This window comes from Canis lupus, chromosome 19 (genome assembly GCF_011100685.1).
Source record: "Canis lupus familiaris isolate Mischka breed German Shepherd chromosome 19, alternate assembly UU_Cfam_GSD_1.0, whole genome shotgun sequence".
In the NCBI taxonomy this organism is placed as follows: Eukaryota; Metazoa; Chordata; class Mammalia; order Carnivora; family Canidae; genus Canis; species Canis lupus.
Window position 1 is genome coordinate 44,779,635 of NC_049240.1, and position 19,030 is coordinate 44,798,664.

At 33.0% G+C, this 19,030-nt stretch overlaps 2 protein-coding genes and 1 long non-coding RNA gene across 3 annotated transcripts in view; 1 reads left to right on the forward strand and 2 right to left on the reverse strand.

Moving 5' to 3' along the window:
• The window catches only part of LRP1B (LDL receptor related protein 1B), a 1,959,891-nt gene that overhangs the window by 670,601 nt on the left and 1,270,260 nt on the right, over nt 1–19,030 (reverse strand). The window contains exons 22-23 of the mRNA XM_038565111.1: nt 18,629–18,829; nt 12,336–12,581 (exon numbers count right to left, since the gene is read on the reverse strand). Coding sequence (XP_038421039.1) covers nt 12,336–12,581; nt 18,629–18,829 — 447 coding nt within the window. The remainder of the gene's footprint in view (nt 1–12,335; nt 12,582–18,628; nt 18,830–19,030) is intronic.
• LOC100686544 (tetraspanin-6-like) lies at nt 2,914–3,916 on the reverse strand. The gene is given in 3 exon segments (XM_038565106.1): nt 2,914–3,424; nt 3,427–3,611; nt 3,613–3,916. Coding segments are annotated over 3 exon segments (732 nt in total). The 5' UTR covers nt 3,906–3,916; the 3' UTR covers nt 2,914–3,170.
• LOC111091181 overlaps nt 11,494–19,030 on the forward strand; it is a 49,420-nt gene continuing 41,883 nt past the window's right edge. The window contains exon 1 of the long non-coding RNA XR_005374258.1: nt 11,494–11,608. This is a non-coding gene — a long non-coding RNA (uncharacterized LOC111091181). The remainder of the gene's footprint in view (nt 11,609–19,030) is intronic.

Consider the following 19,030-nt stretch of genomic DNA (forward strand, 5'->3'; position numbering starts at 1 on the left):
TAGAATGAGGTTGAAACCTCACACCATATATAAAAACTAACTCAAAATGTATCCTAGACCTAAATATAAGAGCTAAAATCACACAACTATTGGAAGAGTACTTAGTGACTCTTTATTAGGCAAAGACTGTGAATAGTCATTTAACCCAAGAGCCTACAAAAATGACCAAATAAGTGGACAAGAAGATGCTCAATATCATTGATTATCAGGGAAACACAAATCAAGCACAACATCACACTTCACATCCCCTAGAATAACTATAACAAGAAAAATGGACAATATCAGATGATGGCAAGATTGGGTGGAAATTGGAGCCCTCAAGCATTGCTGGCTGGATTTTTAAAATGACACAGCCACTTTGGAAAACACTTTGGCAGTTCCTCAAAATGTTAGACATTGACTTACCATATGATCCAGGAATTCCATTCTTAGTTGTACACACAGGGGAAATGAAAAGCATGTCCACACAAAGCTTGTATGTGAATTTCATATCATTATTCATACAATCAAAGAATAAAAATCCAAATGCTCATCAACTGATGAATGGATAAACAAAATGATATAATACAATAAATATACTTTTCAGCAATAAAAATGAATTAAATACTGATAAATGGTAAAACATGAATGAATGAACCTTGAAAGCTCATGCCACATGAAGGAAACTAGTCACAAAAGAGCATGTACTGCATTATTCCATTGTTATGAATTGCCCAGACTAGGCAAATCTACAGAGACAGAAACTAGGTTAGAGATTGCCAGCGATGAACTAGGGTTTGATGGGGAGTGAATTTTAAATATGTATGGAGTTTGTTTGGGGGGAGAATTAAAATGTTCTAAAATTAGATAGTTGTCATGGTTGCACTACTCTGTGAATATACTTCCAACCACTGAATTCTGTACTTTAAAAGAATGAATTTTATGGCATATATATTATATCTCAATTCATCTGTTTTAAAAAAAAGGGAAATATGGTAATTAGTGTGGAAATTTGTAGAGAATAAAGAAATGTACAACTTCTGTTACCTAAAAATCATGATTTTTACCTCAATCCAATTAATCTGTATAACTATACTTAGCTCATTAGCTCTGAAAACTTTTCCATCTATACAAGGAAAAAATAAACCATGCAGATAATTTAATGTTCTTTTTCTTCTCTGTGTATTTGTGGTAGTTGAATAAAATGGAGAATTCATCTTTTAAAAATTAATAAAATAATAAATAAATTCAAGAACCCAGAAAAGATAACTCTAATAAGTTAGGAAGAATAACATAAATATAATTACAGAAATTGATAAAATAGAGAAAAACATTATTAAAAAAATGGAAATCATTTGTTTGAAGGATAAAATACAGATAAGCATGTGGAAGGACCAATACATATACATATGCATGCACATAAATATATGTAGAAATGAGTAATAGGAAAAATTAAACTAGGAAAGTAATTATTATGGATATTATTATTTATATTCAATAAAAAATTAAAAAAAATAAGAGTGATATATATATTTTAATAATAAATTTGAAAATAGGTAAAGTAAGCCATTTTCTAGAGAAATATTTTGCCAAAATTGACTTGTAAAGAAATAGAAAATGTGAATAGACCTACAATCTATAATAAAAATAAAAATTGAGTGAGTAAAATTATACCCTCTAACCAAGTATAGAAGAGAACAAAACAATCCATAAATAATGAGATAACTGGAGAAATAGAGAGTGTTAAGAAAATGTTATAGCAGTTAAAACAAGAAGACCATAACCATTATCTTGGGCAACTATTAAGAAGACTGAACATTACTAAAATAGCAAACACTTATAGAGTGCTTCTTAAATAGAATTACTCTTAAATATTTCATAGATCCCCATTTGTGCAATCCTCACAAAGTCCTAGGAAGTAAGTGATATTATCGCTCCCATTTTTCACGGGAAGAAAAAGAGGCACAGAGAAGTTATGTAACTAATATGCCAGAGTCACACAGCTAGTAAGTGGAGGAGCAGGGATTTGAACAAATTTTCTGTCTAGTGTTAGCAATGAATTGGAGACTCAGGAACTCTTATAACAGCTGATGGAGTCTACATTTTTAAAACTGTTTTGGAAATATAATTGGCGATGATAGAGATGACATGTGCAACTGAAGGTACACATGCACTTGAACATGTGTGGTTCAGCTTGTGCACATTTCCACAAATAGACATCATAAGAGCTTTCACCGCAACATAATTTGATGTAGCAAGGCACTGGAAATAACATCAATGACCATGAATAGGAGAAGATTAACAAAACTATAATCTTTTTATACAGCAGAATGCCATAGAGAATTTAAAAGGAATAAACAGAGCTATTTAAAACACTACACTATGGATACTTCTCAAAATCATATTTGTGACTAAAAATTCCAACTAATTCCAGCTGGATATATATAATGTATGTGATTCCATAAGCTAAGAAACACAAAAATTATATTACATGTTGTTTAAGAACACAAACTATGACAGAACAGATATCCTAATTTCACAAAAGGAGCTACCTCTGGGATGGAGGAATGGATGAACAGAGGACTCAAAGTTATTTAATATTTCATCACTTTCAGAAAATAATTTGTACCATGTATAGCATGAATAAATTGGATAAATTTTCAATATGCTAAAATATTAGCTTTGAATACATTATTCTCCAATATGTTTGAAAGATTTCACAAAATGGAAGATGACACGAAATGTCTTTTTCTTTTTTTTTTTAAGATTTATTTCTAAGTAATTTATATACCCAGTATGAAGCTTAGACTCATAATCCTGAGATCAAGAACTGCATGTTTCACTGACTGAGACAGCCAGGTACCTTGAAAACATATCTTGTTTACTCTGAACAGTGACTGTTACATGGACTCTTTTATTAAAACTTTCTTTTTTTTTTTTTTTTTGCTTCATTTATAATTTATTAGCTCTTCCAGTGTTTCACAGTGATACAGGGGTTTCAATGATTAACACCAATGGGACAAAAGGTGGACCTACACAAATGTCTTGATTGAATCAGACTATTACTGATGGAATTTTTTGGTCTATCGTAAGTAGTATTAGGCAATCTTCCATCCAGGCAATCTCATAGCTCACAGGGGGGAATGTAAATGTCCTTAAAGCTGAACAATAGTAAGCCCGTGGTTTGATGATTACACTATCTCATACTGGTTATTTGTTATGGCGCAAGAGAGGCAGTAGGATAGAAAGATTCCAACCAGCTGAAAGCAAGCAACTCCAAAAGAAATTCCCGCAACCACTCCCATTTCTGACTCTATAATGGTCATCACCTTTATAAAACAACCTTCATTGTTTACTTTATCTGCATCTCTCTGTGGAGAACAATTTTCAAGTTTACAGCAACTCTTGGGAAATCCTTTTTCTGAGTAATAATTAGTATCCCTCAATCTCTATAGTCGGTGACACCACAACAAGGTAACGTATTTTGAATCTTGTCTACTGCATCGCTTCTATAATCTCCCGTAGAGTTATACTGCTTTAAAGTTTTCTCATAATTATTCTTAAAGCTGTTCCTAATCTCATGTCTGAAAACAAATCCTACGATGGCAGCGACCAATTCAACCAAAAAAATGAGTCAGAAACATTGCATACAGTTTTAGCATCCATGCAGAAGCTCGGCAGGTAGCAAAACAGCCAAAGGTGCCCAAAAGAATGATGACAGTGCCAGTGCCAATGAGCACGAAGGGGACATTGGTGGCCTTCTCATTTAAAAGGGAAACATAATTCTCCAGGCTCACCTTGCCCCAAATGCCAACGGCAAGAAGGATTAGGCCAGTGATCCAGAAGATGAAAGTGTAGATCAAGAGGACGCTCTTGAAACAAGTAATGACTGGTTTCGTCTGCAGTCTCCGAGACGGGGACTCCATGACTAGCCACGACCCTGCCCCACCACACCAGCTTATTAAAACTTTCTGAAGGCTTTTCAAGTTCTTATATTTACTGTAGTCATTTTGTGTTGAGAATATAGTTGATAAATGTTTACTTGATTACACATGACTATTATAGGCCTGTTTACCAAAATAAAAAATCAAAGTGTAAATATTTAAATTATTTCTATTTGAACTGAATCTTGATAAATTCTCCAAGTGTCTCTACTTTTAAGATTTGTTTACTAAATTATTATTTCTTTTTTAGAAAATAAAAAGTTGTAATGAATAATCCAATATGTAAATTCATGAACTACTGAGAAATCATGAAGACTGGGTTTCAAAATGCCAAGTCTTAAAATGTTTTTTTCCCTTTAATAAGGATAAAAAATAAACATCAGTATAAAATATTTGGTGATAAAACACAATGAAGCATTTTCTCATGTGTTTCAATTTTGATGTAAGGATATTAACTTCTTTTGGGGCAAATTCAATTTGGAATGAATATAGCAAAATATGAAGTAGTCATTCACTTTTGCAGTGTACTAACTTTTTTTTCAGTGTGCTGGCTTGTGGTATTTATTCAGTCTCATAAATGACTGAATTTTACAACTCAAACCACCAAATAAGACTCAATATAGAAGAGGCTTGAAGTTCTTTACCATGAGATGACATGTGTATAAAACAAAGAAGGTTCCAATTTATATATATATATATATATATATATATATATATATATATATTTTATATTTTTTTAAAGTGATGAATTTACTTTTAATAAATGTAGCATATTACAAAGAGCTTTAGAAAGGACTTATAGGTCTTCTATCTGCTGTTCTTTTCTCTTTGATTTTTTTAATCCCACTACAGATTTGCATAATGATTGTTACAAGATAGTATATGGAAGCAGTAGATGACTTGTCTAAGAAAGAGTTCCTCTATAGTCCTCTCAGGGTAATTGTTATGACTCCAAAACTAGTAATTTTACATGAATAGTCCTGATTATTTATTATCATACCTATAATGTCCTCAAACATAGTGATATTGTAGTTACAATGCTTTTTCTCCTGCAAGTTCAGAATTTTCACTTTTCTGTTCTCATATTTAATACTTTATTTGAATTTCTCGGTCCCCATCATTAGATATATCCCCTGTACAGAGTAGCAACTTATGAAGTGGTAAATGATCTATTGTTTACTCCAGTTCACTATATATTATTACTTCCTCTTCTCCATTCCTTTAGCTATAGCTATGTTGGGAATGAATGAAAGTGAAATATTATTGAAGTGTGGTATACATAAGGGCAGAAGATATAAAACCTATGAAATGAGTGCTCGTTTTGGCAGCACATATACTAAAATCTATGAAATGAAAGGTAGGATAGACTTTCAACTATTATTCAAACTGGTAAATTTATAAGATTATCTCACCAACTGTCCACCAATTTTGAGAGTTGTTTTTTTTTTTTTTTTTTTTTTTTTTTTTTTTTATCTGTATGTTTCATTTTGCTGTTGTTTTGCCTTTAATTACTTGCCTGAAAATTCCTGGATATTTTTTTCTCAGTAGCTCTGCTTTATATTTCAAGTTTCTTAAAAACTTATCTATTCTTTCCATTAATAAATATCAGGAATCTGCATTTGGGGCATGTATGTATAGAAAGAGAGAGTGGGAGAATGAGAGAGGGAGAGAGAGAGAGAGAGAGAGAGAGAGAGAGAAAGAGTTCATTAAGGGGTGAGAGTTTGAGCAAAAATCTTTGCATTTCTAAGATACGGCCCAGTGCTTTTTGCTAGATTATATTTAATAAATACCTGTGATTACATAAGTGAATGCTTAATTATAAGAATCAATGAATAAACAGCCCAAGAGACATTAAATAGAGAGGAGATAAAAATTATTATGGCGAGAAGAAAGTAAGAAAAACAATGAAGTTGGGATCCCTGGGTGGCGCAGCGGTTGGGCGCCTGCCTTTGGCCCAGGGCGCGATCCTGGAGACCCGGGATCGAATCCCACGTCGGGCTCCCGGTGCATGGAGCCTGCTTCTCCCTCTGCCTGTGTCTCTGCCTCTCTCTCTTTCTCTCTCTGTGACTATCATAAATAAATAAAAATTAAAAAAAAAAAAAAAAAGAAAAACAATGAAGTGAAGAAAGGAATGAAGCAGAAAGATAAAGAAATATTCTGTAAAGGTCATCGTGAATGAAACTAATAGAGGGCTAAAAGAATGTAGAAGATAGTTGATATGTCTACAGTTTAGTACATGCAACCAAATCCTACAATAAGAAAAAGACAGCCATCTTGATAGAAAAATGGCCAAAGGAAATGAAGAGATGCAAAAGGCTAACAAGCATATAGAGAAATGCTCAAACTTGCCATAAGAAAAATGAAACTAAAACAACGAACTATCACTTTACTTCACTATATTGGATGAAAAAGCTAGAAAATCGGATAATTTTAAGAGCTGGCAAGGATATGGGGACCTTGAAAGTGTACTGTTGGTGGAGGTGGAGACTGTTCAACCATTCTGAGAAGATACTGGTTATACTTTCTCATAGTAAGTATAAGCATACCCTGGGAGTCAATAATTTTGGTCCCAAATAATGTTCATGCATATTTCTAAGACTAGATAAATGTCTGTCAATGCCAGCATTACTTTTGCAGAGATTTGGGGTGATTTAAGTGTATTTATATTGTAGAGTGAATAAACAAAAATAGTTGGGGACATGCCATATGATACCACATAGCGGTTAGAAATAATAGATCAATTGTACACATAGCACAGATCATAAAACTAATAATAAAAACTATTACTACTTCAAGTAATAGAGGAAACTTGTTATATTCAACAAACATTTGCTACAAAATATATTTTTTAAAATGTATTTTCACAAGAGGTGTAAAATAATTTGATGCAGTCTCAGCTTTTAAGAATGTTTGGGTCTAAGTGGTAACAGAAATAAGCTCATAAAATGTACACTATTCAAAGACATCACAAGACTTTGAGGGCACACAGCACAGGGAGGTGGCCTGGATCTTTGTAGTAACTTGTAAAAGCTCTTTCTTTGGAGTCAGATAGAATGAAGTTCAAAAGCTTTGCTCTAACATCTCTTTGCCACAGCCCTGAGTAAATGAAGCAACCTCTCTGGGTCTCAGTTTCCAAAGGAATAAAATCAGAGTATTAATATCCATTGGTTTCCTGTAAGTTATAAATGAATTGCCCATCACACAGTAGATGCTTGATAAGTGGTAGCTATTAGTAATATTATCATAATCAACTTGAGGAAGAATTCATAGAGGAGAGCGTTTTAAATAGATTATAGGATTTCCAGAATGTAGAAGATACTGTTCTGCTCAGATGATAATGAGCAGAGTGCATGAAGGAGGGGGTACAATAAAATGATGCATGTGAAAGTACATTATATGTTCTTGGCAACTATTTATTTACTAATATTACTAATGATGAAAACAGTAATAATGTGCCTGGAATGGAAATCCATAGTGGAGGATAACAAAAGATTAGGTTGGAGAGAGAAAACAAGCAAAAATGAAGAAGGTCCTAAATAGCAGACTGAAGAATTTGATGTTCTTTCCATAAATATTTAAAAGTTACTTTCAAATCATAAATAGACACTGATATATAAAAGTGTCATTTTACTAAAATAAAGAAGTGGATCACCAAATTACCCCCCCTACACACACACACCATAGCTTAATTCCCCTGATCTCTTCACCTTTATTTACCATTATTCCCCAAGGTAGTCCACCTGCTTATCATTACTCTGTTCTCTTTTATTTCATTTTTTATTCTTTAATATACTTCTGACCTCTTTCCATTAACTCTCACCTTCCGGATTTAGATTCTTTTCAATAAAAATACCATATCCCTTCAAGTTTCAATATATTCTTAGAAACTAAAGAAATAAGATGATGACAACAAAGAGGCCAGAGAGAAGACTGTCATCATTATAACATCTATGGTACAGATGCTACCAACTGGAGAAGGAGGACTGAGTCCAAAAGACAATAAATTAGGGTATGGAGAGGGGGGCAGCAAAGAGTTGGGGAAGTCAAAGATAAGTTCAGCTTGTAGGCCTGAAGACCAGAAGAAAACTGGAGCTGCTGACAGGACTATGGATATTTAAGAGAAGAGAAAGAGTCCATTTCAGCCAACAAATTTTGAAGTGACTTAATGACACTCAATTAAAGAGAACTGGATAGTAGGAAAGACAGTATAGCTGGAAATATAAATGCCACAGTAATATGATTTGAGCTGATAAAGGAAGGTCTCAAGAGATCACATATAGGAGTATACGGAAACTAAGGTTTAAGGAATGGGCACAGTTTACCAAAAAGAGAGCACTAAATTTACGCTGTTTTATTTTTATAAAATTATGGATTACATCCATAATCTGTTTACTAAAAAAAAAAAAATCATGTAAATTGAGCTGAAAAGCAAATACCATTTTTTTCTAAAGTACTCATTAATAGTTTATTCTGGCATCCAATATAATTTCCACAAAATATTTTGAGGTTTAGTTAATTTAAAAAATGGACAAGAAAACACATATTTATTGAATATCTTCTTTGTTCTTAGAAATTTAAGGAAAATATATAGTACATGTAAAATATCGACCCTATCATGAAGAGCTGGTAATTTGGTGGATGAGAGAGGATAAGAATACCAAAAAAAATAATTATATTCAAGGCAATGTATATTACAAAAAAAAATTATTTTTCCTTATTCTTGTTCAATACCTGACAATCTCACCTCTAAAACACATCTTGAATCTGTTCTTTTCTTTCTTTCAATAATCTTTTGCCTGAATAACCTTCTTTTAACTGGTCCCTGCATTAAATATAATTCTTTAAATCTAAACATGGATAGAAGAGAATAATAAGAACCAAGAAAAACATTGGTGGAGAAATCTCACCTAATTCAGGCTATGAGAAAGTAAGAAGGACGGCTATAATATTCTTTCTGATGTAACTAGAAACATGATGCAAATCTTCAAGTAAGTTGTCTACTAAACAGAAAAGAAACTGGAGATAATGTAATTAATAGGAATATTCTGGGTATTCATAGCATAAAGAAATGAACACTTTGTAAGAAAGTGATTAATGCATTACATATTAAGAAGGAAACATGTAAAGGACTGATAAAAAAGTATTGAAATAGCCAAGAAAAATGAGACTTACAGCTATATTAAATAAAAACTGAAGATCATAAAAATAGTTTTTATGGAAATCTTTATATTTAACTAACTAGATGTTAAGAGTGAACTTAGAGAAAACAGAATCATTTCACAATTCAGCAAAAGCCAGACTAAAGAATTTTGGAAGAAAGGAGCTCTGAGAAATAAGAAAATATGAAAGAACTACAGGAGAAGATTCAAGAGAAAAAAAAGCAGGGGAGTCATAGTTCTAATTTGAAGCATAAAGAGTGCTATTATTCTTTACTTTTAAAATGTCAAGAAGAATAAGAACAGGTATTGCATTCAGTAGAAAGGATACATTTTAAAAGCAGGGACCCAACTTAAAAATGATAGAAAAAAGTAATAAAAGAAGAGCAAGAAAAAAGAAATTTTATTTTCAAAGTTCAATAGTTAGTGGTTAATTCATTTTTATTAAACTCTGAATCTACCATAGGTTTTAAAAAAAGAAAGGAAGTGAATAAAATGCAGAAAAAATCCTCTTTTATACGTAAAAATTGCTTTAAATTAAAAAATAATCTTCAATGGCTAACAAAACCTATATTATCTGAATAATATAAATGCTGACAATGGCATTTGGTATACTGTATGTTTCAGGAAGGAATAAATTACCAGCAGGTTAAATTCTCCATGCAAGAAAGCTCTATATTAACTTTAAAAGGTAACTATACCTTTGCTTCCGTCTTAAACTATAAAAAAAGCAGCTGTGAAATCTAGCAATCCTAACAGTGATAATTGATACAGTACTGTTAGTTTCTTTCTGAGTTTAGAATGGAAGGAGCCAATTACATTAGTAGGATTATCTTTGATCTGGATACTTATATTCAAATGTTGAATTATTTTAATATTGAACATGAATTGCTATTGATTTCATAGAACACAGAAGTATTATAATAAGTCAATACTTTTGTCACCTGTATTCAAAAACCAGTTATGGAGCAAATTCTCATGTAAAATATGATTATATTTTGATCTACTGTTTCCTTAATCCAAACATGTACATAAATAAAATGACTATTATCATTATAAAAAATTGCTTTTTTTTTTTTTTTTAGCCTCTCATGCCAATCACCTTGTACAAGATTCTTGGACAAGAACGAATCAAACAATTGAACTTATGCCTCAAGAACTCAAAAAAAAAAAATTTTGTTTTGCGAACTCAAATTTTAATAGCCAAGAGAAAAAAACACAAAACAACAATCGAAATAAAAGAGTGAAATAACTTAATATTCAAAAAACAACAATGTTCTCTGAAAAAATGTAATACTTTTGATTTAATATTTTTCTAGAACTGGACTGAATATTATATAAAACAAAAAATCTACGACTTGATTTTTTACTATAAGATGCTTATTTCATCAGAGAGATAAGGAATATAGAAAGCACATAGATGGGAATTTGAAACAGCAAATTAAAAATGTGAACATATATTTTCACGGACAATATATTCTAGACATAGAAAGGAGAAATAAATAGAGAACAAGAATATTTTAAAGAATATTCCCTTTAAAAAGATATGAGCTCATAGGTCTTAAAAGAGTATCCAGGATTTTTGGAGATAAAGAGGGGAAGTACAGTCTAAGGAAAAGAAACAATGAGAAAAGTTTATGATGTATAGGTTCAACTTAGTAGTCTGATTAAGTCTGTGTACCACTTATCAGAAAGTTTTAAAAAGTACTCAAACAGTAAGAAGAAAGTTAAAAAAAAAAGTATATATAGAAAAATCAAATACTGTATATTAAAATGCAGTTACCAATATTGAACAAAAAAACACTTTTGGATGTAGTAATATGCATGCGTTTTTTTATTACTGTATTTGATAACAGATTGAGCAGTGGGTCTAATGACCCCCATTTTTTTTTCTTTATAATGACCCCCATTTTTAAAGTAATAGTGGGTTCCAAAACTTGAACATATATGACATTTTGAGATATCAGAACAACTTTAACATGGTGTGAATGTCTATTACTTCAGTTGGAGACATACAGTTGCTGCTAATAATTAGTGTTAACTTTCAGTGAGACATGAAAGAAAATAAAGGTAATATTTTCTCTAACAACATTCACGGACCCCTTCAATTCTATCCATGGACTCTAAGTATTCACAGCCTCATTAAGTCTCTGGAGAAGATAGTGGAAAGTGAGCAAGTTCTCAAAGTGTTGCAACATGCTATAAGGAAGACATTGTTATAACGGGCACTAATATTTGAATGATAAGAAAACCAAGGCTCACCTAGCTTTATGTAGCCCGCCTAAGGTCACGTACATAACAAATGCCAACTGCAAGATTAAAGTTCAAAGATCAGATTCCATAGTCCCTGGTTTTCCCAGTATGAATCTGACCTAGAGAATCATCAGAATGGGCAGTTTTAAATGGGCAGTTAGAAGACGAACACAGCCAGAGCGAAGAGTTTATTTCAAGAGCAGAAGACACACCATTGGAGGTGTGGGCTAGGACCGGACTTTGGAGGGTTCTCAAAGCTTGCAAAGAGAAATAAAAGTAAGTGCTTTAGAGAGTACAAAAATAAGCCTTTAGGGATGACGATGTTGGAAGTAGCATTTTAAGAAGGAAGAAAATATATGATGGACTGTGATTATAAGGATTACTGTAATATGCTGTCAAGAAGATTTGGAGTAGGTCTAAAATGACACATTACAGGGGTGCTTGGGTGGGTCAGTTGGTAAAGCATCTATCTTTGGCTCAGGTCATAATCCTGGGGCCCTGGGATGGAGCCCGCATAGGGTTCCCTGCTCAGTAGAGGGTCTGTTTCTCCCTCTTCCTATGCCTTTCCCTGTGCTTGTGCTCTCTTTCAAACAAATAAATTCTTTAAAAAAATAAATAAATAAAATGACACATTAGGGGTGCCTAGGTGACTTATCAGTTAAGTGCCTTCTGTTCAGGTCATGATCTCAGGGTCCTGGGATTGAGTTCCACATTGGACTTCCCTGCTCAGCAGAGAGCCTGCTGCTTCCTCTTCCTCCGGCCCTCCCCCCTCTCATTATCTATCTCTCTTTATCAAATAAATACAATCTTTAAAAAAATAAAATGACACATTATACTTAAATGCCTTATTGAAAATTAGTTGAATCCTTTTATTAATTCTTTAAAGATGTTTTTGTATTACTTTCTCAAGATGTATTCTTAAATATAACAAGATACACAACACAGAAAAAAACCAGAAAGGCACTCGCTATTCTTCAATATAGCAAAACACACATCTACTTACCAACACTTGTGCAACTTTCCCCATCCACATCCAGCTTCCACCCTTCATAGCATGAACACTTGACTGTGTGCTTGTGCTGCTCACACACTTGACTGCATTTTAGATGATTGCTACAATAATCTATAATTTCACATGTTTTATTGTCTTTGTTGAGCTGAAGTCCTTCAGGACAGGAACAGACAATTCCTCTTCCAGGAACAACAGAACAGTGATTGCTACAGCCTCCATTGTTCAGTGAACATTCATCTATAAAAGGAGGGGAACAGATTACAGGGCATTATCAATTGTTTTGCTCAATTAAATACTAATCATTGAACTCAATTCTCTAAGGCTAGAATTAGAGCAAGGATATCATAAATGAATAGAAAAAGCTCTCTGGCTTTTAAAAAAAATATTTATTTATTTATTTATTTATTTATTTATTTTTTTTAGGGCTTGGTGTAGGAATGATAAAATAATTCATTGAAAGACCAAATATAATTCTACATGATAGGAACTGGGAATGGGAGGTTTTAATTTCTATAAAACTTTGGAATACACTTTGTTTTACCCCACAGAGGTAAAGTATGTTCAATGTTTCTTTCTATTGTGCTGAGCCTTTTAGCTTTTGAGCAAAATCAGTTGCTAAGGCCTCCCTGAAGGATATACATTGATGATCTGAAAATTTGACTTAGCTCAGTGTTTATAGCATGCATATACATATACATGTATGATATATATATATATATATATATACACACATATATATATTTCTACGTCTATAGTCTGATTCATAATGATAATGCAGGACGGATTAATTTGCTTTTTACTGGCTATAGCCACTTATTTTTAAGTTAGGTAAATTACACATTGTACCCTATATGTTGGTTATTATATTAATTCAATGAGGCCATGAAAGCATAGTAAAAAGTTGACTTGGGGGGATCCCTGGGTGGTGCAGCGGTTTAGTGCCTGCCTTTGGCCCAGGGCGCGATCCTGGAGACCTGGAATCGAATCCCACGTCGGGCTCCCAGTGCATGGAGCCTGCTTCTCTCTCTGCCTATATCTCTGCCTCTCTCTCTCTCTCTCTCTGTGACTATCATAAATAAGTAAATATTAAAAAAAAAGATTTAAAAAAAAGTTGACTTGTATTTTGACTGAAATAATGAGTAACCAATATTTATTACATGGTTAGTATGACTGGTTTATAGAGAAAGAGACTTTTTCTTTCATGGCACTTATAATTTAGAATTGCATTAAATATATTTATTTCTAATTCTACTTCATTATGAAGTTGTAAGATCTGTGAGTGTATATAAAATATCTGCTCTGTTTAGCAGTGTATATCCTGTAGCTAGCACATTGCCTAACATAAACAGTTAACAATATTTGTTCAATAAAAAAAGTCCAAAAGCACACAAATACCCCCAAAGTGAGCCAGTACTTGTCAAGTTGGGAAAATTTCAAGATGACATCCCTATGTCATTGATGAAAATAGCAGATAACTGTCTTTAGTTTATTACCTATTACGTATGTATTATTAGATGCATAGGAATAAGGCTAAAGGAAGCTTTGCCTTCCTTTGCTTTAAAAATATTTTTAAGTAGCTTTCAAAGCCTGTTGTTTAATTGAGTGTTTTTTGAGAAATGCTAAAAGAGAATGTTGTTCAATGATTGACAAATGGCAGTAATATTTACTTATATACCTCAAATATTTCCTGCTGCCTATGAAAATTTGGTTCAAAAAATGAGCTTATATATAACACTTAAAAATATATTCTATATTTTTAAAAGTTCTATATGAGTCAACTATTCTTCATTCTATTTGTCACCAGAAAAGACGTTACAGGGATAAGAAAAGGAAAATGATTATATTAACTATTTTCTCTAAGAATTCAAGTTTGATATTATTTTTGAAGAAAAAAATAGATTCATTTGGCTCCTCCAAATATATTTGTTCATCCATATCATAATCATTTCAAAACAATAGTCATTTTAAAGTATTTGCCCTATTTTAGCTCAATTGACATTCTTCTCAACAGAATTACTATAAAGAAATATCATCAGACACAGCAGGTGAAAAAAGAATTGTTACAGTTCTTTTATCTTATTTCAAATATGACTGTTCTTGTAGTACTGAAGTGTCTCTTGCTGACACTATCCTTGGAATTAAGTCATAGTTTTTTAAAAAAATAATATTTACATTGATTCTAAAATTGAATATAAATTTAATGCCAACATTTGTGTGACTAGTCCCTTGTTAATTCTTTCTTAACCCTAAACCTGTCATTAAACATTGCAACTTTCTTTTAAATGTTTTATTATTGAACAAAGAATTTCTCATTGATCAAGCTCTAGTCGTTTTTCTCAGAGTCCTCTGTTCAACTAGTCCTCCACACTGGCTTATAAAAATTGCAGAATCTTAGTACAGAGAATTTCAGCTTCCACTCCCTTCCCCAACTGTACTCTTCCTACAACCCAAAAAGAGATCCCAACACTAGCATAGTTTCTAAATGCTCAGGACAGCCTTTCAAGTACGACTCTAGCTTGAGAAAGCTCTAAGCTGGTAGGAGAATTAACTGTTAATTCCAGCCAAAACCTGGTGATAGGCAGACAGGACCTCAAACCTCATCTTAGAACAGTTAATTTAGAAAACTTGTAATTATTAATATTTTTCTCTGCACATTGAAAATGTAAATCTTCTACCACCCAGAACTGTCTCCTCAATGACTTGAGAAATATTTTTGAAGTGCAAACATTCAAGAACATAACTCTCTCACTCTTGCTTCCTCCCAGCCCTGTGGGTGCTTCGTTTTGACTTGTACCATGGTCTCAGGTCAAAGATATGAGACATTCATTTCTTCTCCGGGATAAGCATCAATTAACAAACCCAGATGGCCGAGTAACATGGACCAACCCCCTTCCCACCCCTTGGTGCCTTTCCCTTAGTATATTCCAGCCTTCAAAATGCTTCTAGTCTTTTTTTTTTTTTTTCAGTGAATTCAATTTCAGTTCACACTAAATATTCTTCTCTATTGCAATAACTAATCCTGAATAAAATCTATCCTTATCACTTTAACTAGTATTCAGCTTTGTTCATCTTTGACATACCCTTATAGCAAGGATTAACAGTTAACTCTATTCTTGAATGATTCAATATTTTTCTTGTTTCTTAAACAGCATATCCCTTTCCCCTTGAAATCATTTGAAAATCCCTCTGAGAAAATAATCTCTTCACTAGGCTTAAGAGACTTATTTTATTCAGTACTCCTTTTCTTTTTCTTTTTGTTTTTGCTTTATAGATCAGATTTTTTTGGAGAAAACAAAACAAGAAACACTTCACTACCCAAAGTGTAGGATTTTTCCATCTCAGGACATCTCCCAAGTATTAATTCTACAGATGACAAATCATTTTCATACAAGATAGTTTTGTACAAGTTTTACATGTATTGAGGAACAGGACATAAATCAATTCCTGTTTCCTCTTTAACAAGAGACAGGGTACAGGAGAGAGCATCAAAAAAAAAAAAAAAGCTTTTTTGAATACAACTATTTGGCAGGAGTAGACATGAAGAGGGCAAAACCTACATTTTATCATCTATAACAAATGGTTTAAAAAAAAACTATTTGACCTTGGGAATCTCTATCTAAAAAGCATTTCGTAGCTACTAGCCAACCCATGCCAATTATTTAAAGTTAATTCACTTGATATGTCTTTTATGTCCACTGGGTAAATGACTCATTATGCCCACTGCTGCAGCACTCATTAACCAATATCACTGCCTAGCTGTAGAGGATCTAACCTACAACTGATGGGCAAGGACCTTGAAAATAAGAGACCAAGATGCCATTTCTCTATAAATACCAATATTATCTGTAAGGATGCCACCTACTGGGCTATAGTACAAAGGTGTACATAAAAACAGATAAGAAAAGGAGAACCATAGAAGGCAATTCAATCTTTTAACCAGTATTTGTTTTTGATTTTCGTTTCTCTAACTTTCCTTCAACTTCACCTCATAAAGGAGACAGATAGGACTTCAATATGCCATAGTACTGTAAGCAGGATAGAATTGTCTTTTTATCACCTCTGGTCTGTCCACACCTAGCTTTATTGTAACCTCTTTCACACCTGTAATCCTTTGAAATGTTTGAGCAAGTTTCCTAAGCTGATGAATATAGTGACTTGATAGTAAAGAGCAATTTTTATTCTTAAGGTAGACAAAGAAATAAATTCAGAAGAAACTCTCTTTTATTTTACTAATCCAGAGAGCAGAGGATAGGAAAATAAGGCTGTGTTTTCATAACATTCTTTTAATTTTTCTTAATGATTGTATTTTGTCTCTTTGCCTTCATTTAACCTGAAGGTTGAGAAAAGGTGGGAAAGCACTAATTTCTTTCAATATCTGTAGTGCATCAGGCATTATTACCATGATTTCCTGATCAATATCATCATCTCCATTTTTGCTATGAGGAATCTGACATTTCAAGAAATTAAGTTACCTGCCTAGGTGATTTAATTGAAGTAACTGAAGAACAGAATTTAAGCCTGTCTAGATCTTGATTTTTCCTATATTTACACATTTTCAACTTTAAGAGTATTGATAGTTTCCTTCTCTAGTATTGCTCTTACAACCTTCATGAGCAATCCTCACACATTGTAATGCAAGAGATATTTCCATCTACCATCTACTCTATAAGAGAGAATAAGCTGGGAGAAAAAGAAGTAAATACAGATAAACTAAGTCTTTTACATTATATTTGTTGTTTAAATTTAGGATTTTTTTGGAGGGTGGTGAGTGAGGGGGTTAAGAATTTAGCATCACAGGGGCACCTTGGTGGCTCAGTTAGTTAAGAGTTCGACTCTGATTTTGGCTCAGGTCATGATCTCAGGGTCATGAGATCTAGCCCTGAATCAAGCTCTGTGCTGACTGGGGAGTCTGCTTGAGATTCTCTTTCCCTCTCTCTCTGCCCCTCTTCCTGCGTGCTTGCTCTCTCTCTGTCTCTCTCTCTGTCTCAGTCTCTCTAAAAATAAATATAAATAAATAAATAAATAAATAAATAAATAAATAAATAAATAAATAAAATTTAGCATCGCTGAATGAAGACTGCTGCATTTACTGTTTCAAGGTTATTATATAGAATCACAGACTCTTTGGAAGAAAGGACATTTATTATATAAATTTGAAACATGATAACAAGGTTTTCTTTGGATCACTCAGTATTCTATTAATGCTCAATTCAGATCAAAATATGATAACTTTAGGCTTAAATGTAGTTGTCTTTTTCAGTTTCAATTAGGTAGCTTCATCATTTTGTAAAGTCATTTTCTCAGTCCCCAGTCACCTCATTATTGTTCTTATCATTCTGTAAACCCTTCTTCATTACTCTATTGCTGTCACCTTCAGTATTATCTAGAAAACATATTTTGAAAATCTCCTTGCTAAATGTCTGATATCCCCACAGAGAAGGAAATGCAATTTTCTTTATATGTTCTTGTTGGCATAAAAAGACAACTAGTCAAAAGTGATTTCAAAGCTCAAAAGCTATCAGATTTAAATCATCATTTTAACTAGATAAAGCATACCAAAGAAAGCTATTGTAAGAGGACTAACAACTTCAGACAAAATTATATAAACCTGAATAACTTTCAATTGGTTTCATTATTCATTATCTTCCTTTCCTCTTTCTTTTAATATTTTTATTGTAATGATTGGGATGGATGAGAAAATCCATTGAGTGGTATTAAATTCCATCCTGTAGGTCAGTAATAAGAAGGTTTTCTTGTTTTGAATGACTCACTGACAAAAAAAAATAATAATAATCATAATCAGTTTCACTGTAGCAATGGCATTAACCATCCAGAGATCTAAATGATGAGCACAATTATACAATTAAGTTAGATGGGACATAGGCCAGCCTTTTCTGCTTTATTTTAGAATTTCTGATCATATTTTAAAAACTTTTAATAGGCTGGGGCACCTGTGTGGCTCAGCGGTTGAGCATCTGCCTATGGCATGATCCTAGAGTCCCGGGATAGAGTCCCACATCGGGCTCCCTGCATGAAGCCTGCTTCTCCCTCTGCCTATGTCTCTGCCTCTCTCTGGGTGTCTGTCATGAATAAATACATAAAATCTTAAAAAAAAAAAAACTTTTAATAGGCTTACCATCCCTGATAAATGGAGATAGGGTTCAATGCTAAATATTATATTTAAAGGAAATAAAAGGAAGGACTGTATGCTTCTATAAGCATCATCAAGTGGATTAAACGTTTTTAGTCTCCAGAGAGAAGCAAATCAGTGAAACATGAATTACCACAGAGCTCGCCTTCATCAGACCCATCGGGACAGTCCCTTCTTCCATTGCAGAGTTTCTCTGGCTGCAGGCAGGCTGAAGTGTCATTAGCACAAGGGTACTTGGGTGGTCCACATAAAAAACTGTCACAGTCATCTTCATCTGACTGATCCTCACAATCGATATCTCCATCACATATCCATGCTTTGTTGATGCATCTCCCTTAAGGAAAGAGAAACATTATCCATTTGATTGTTGTTATGAAGTCACTGTCATAATGAGTAGTCACTATGGTCTTCAGTCAGAGGCAGAACTATGGGCTATTAGAAAGAAATCTATTTGTTAATAGTTTGACAGTTTATATTCATGACAGCTTTTGCGTAGCTCTTGCTCTCCTTGTTAAAGGGATCTTAGTGTTAAAGT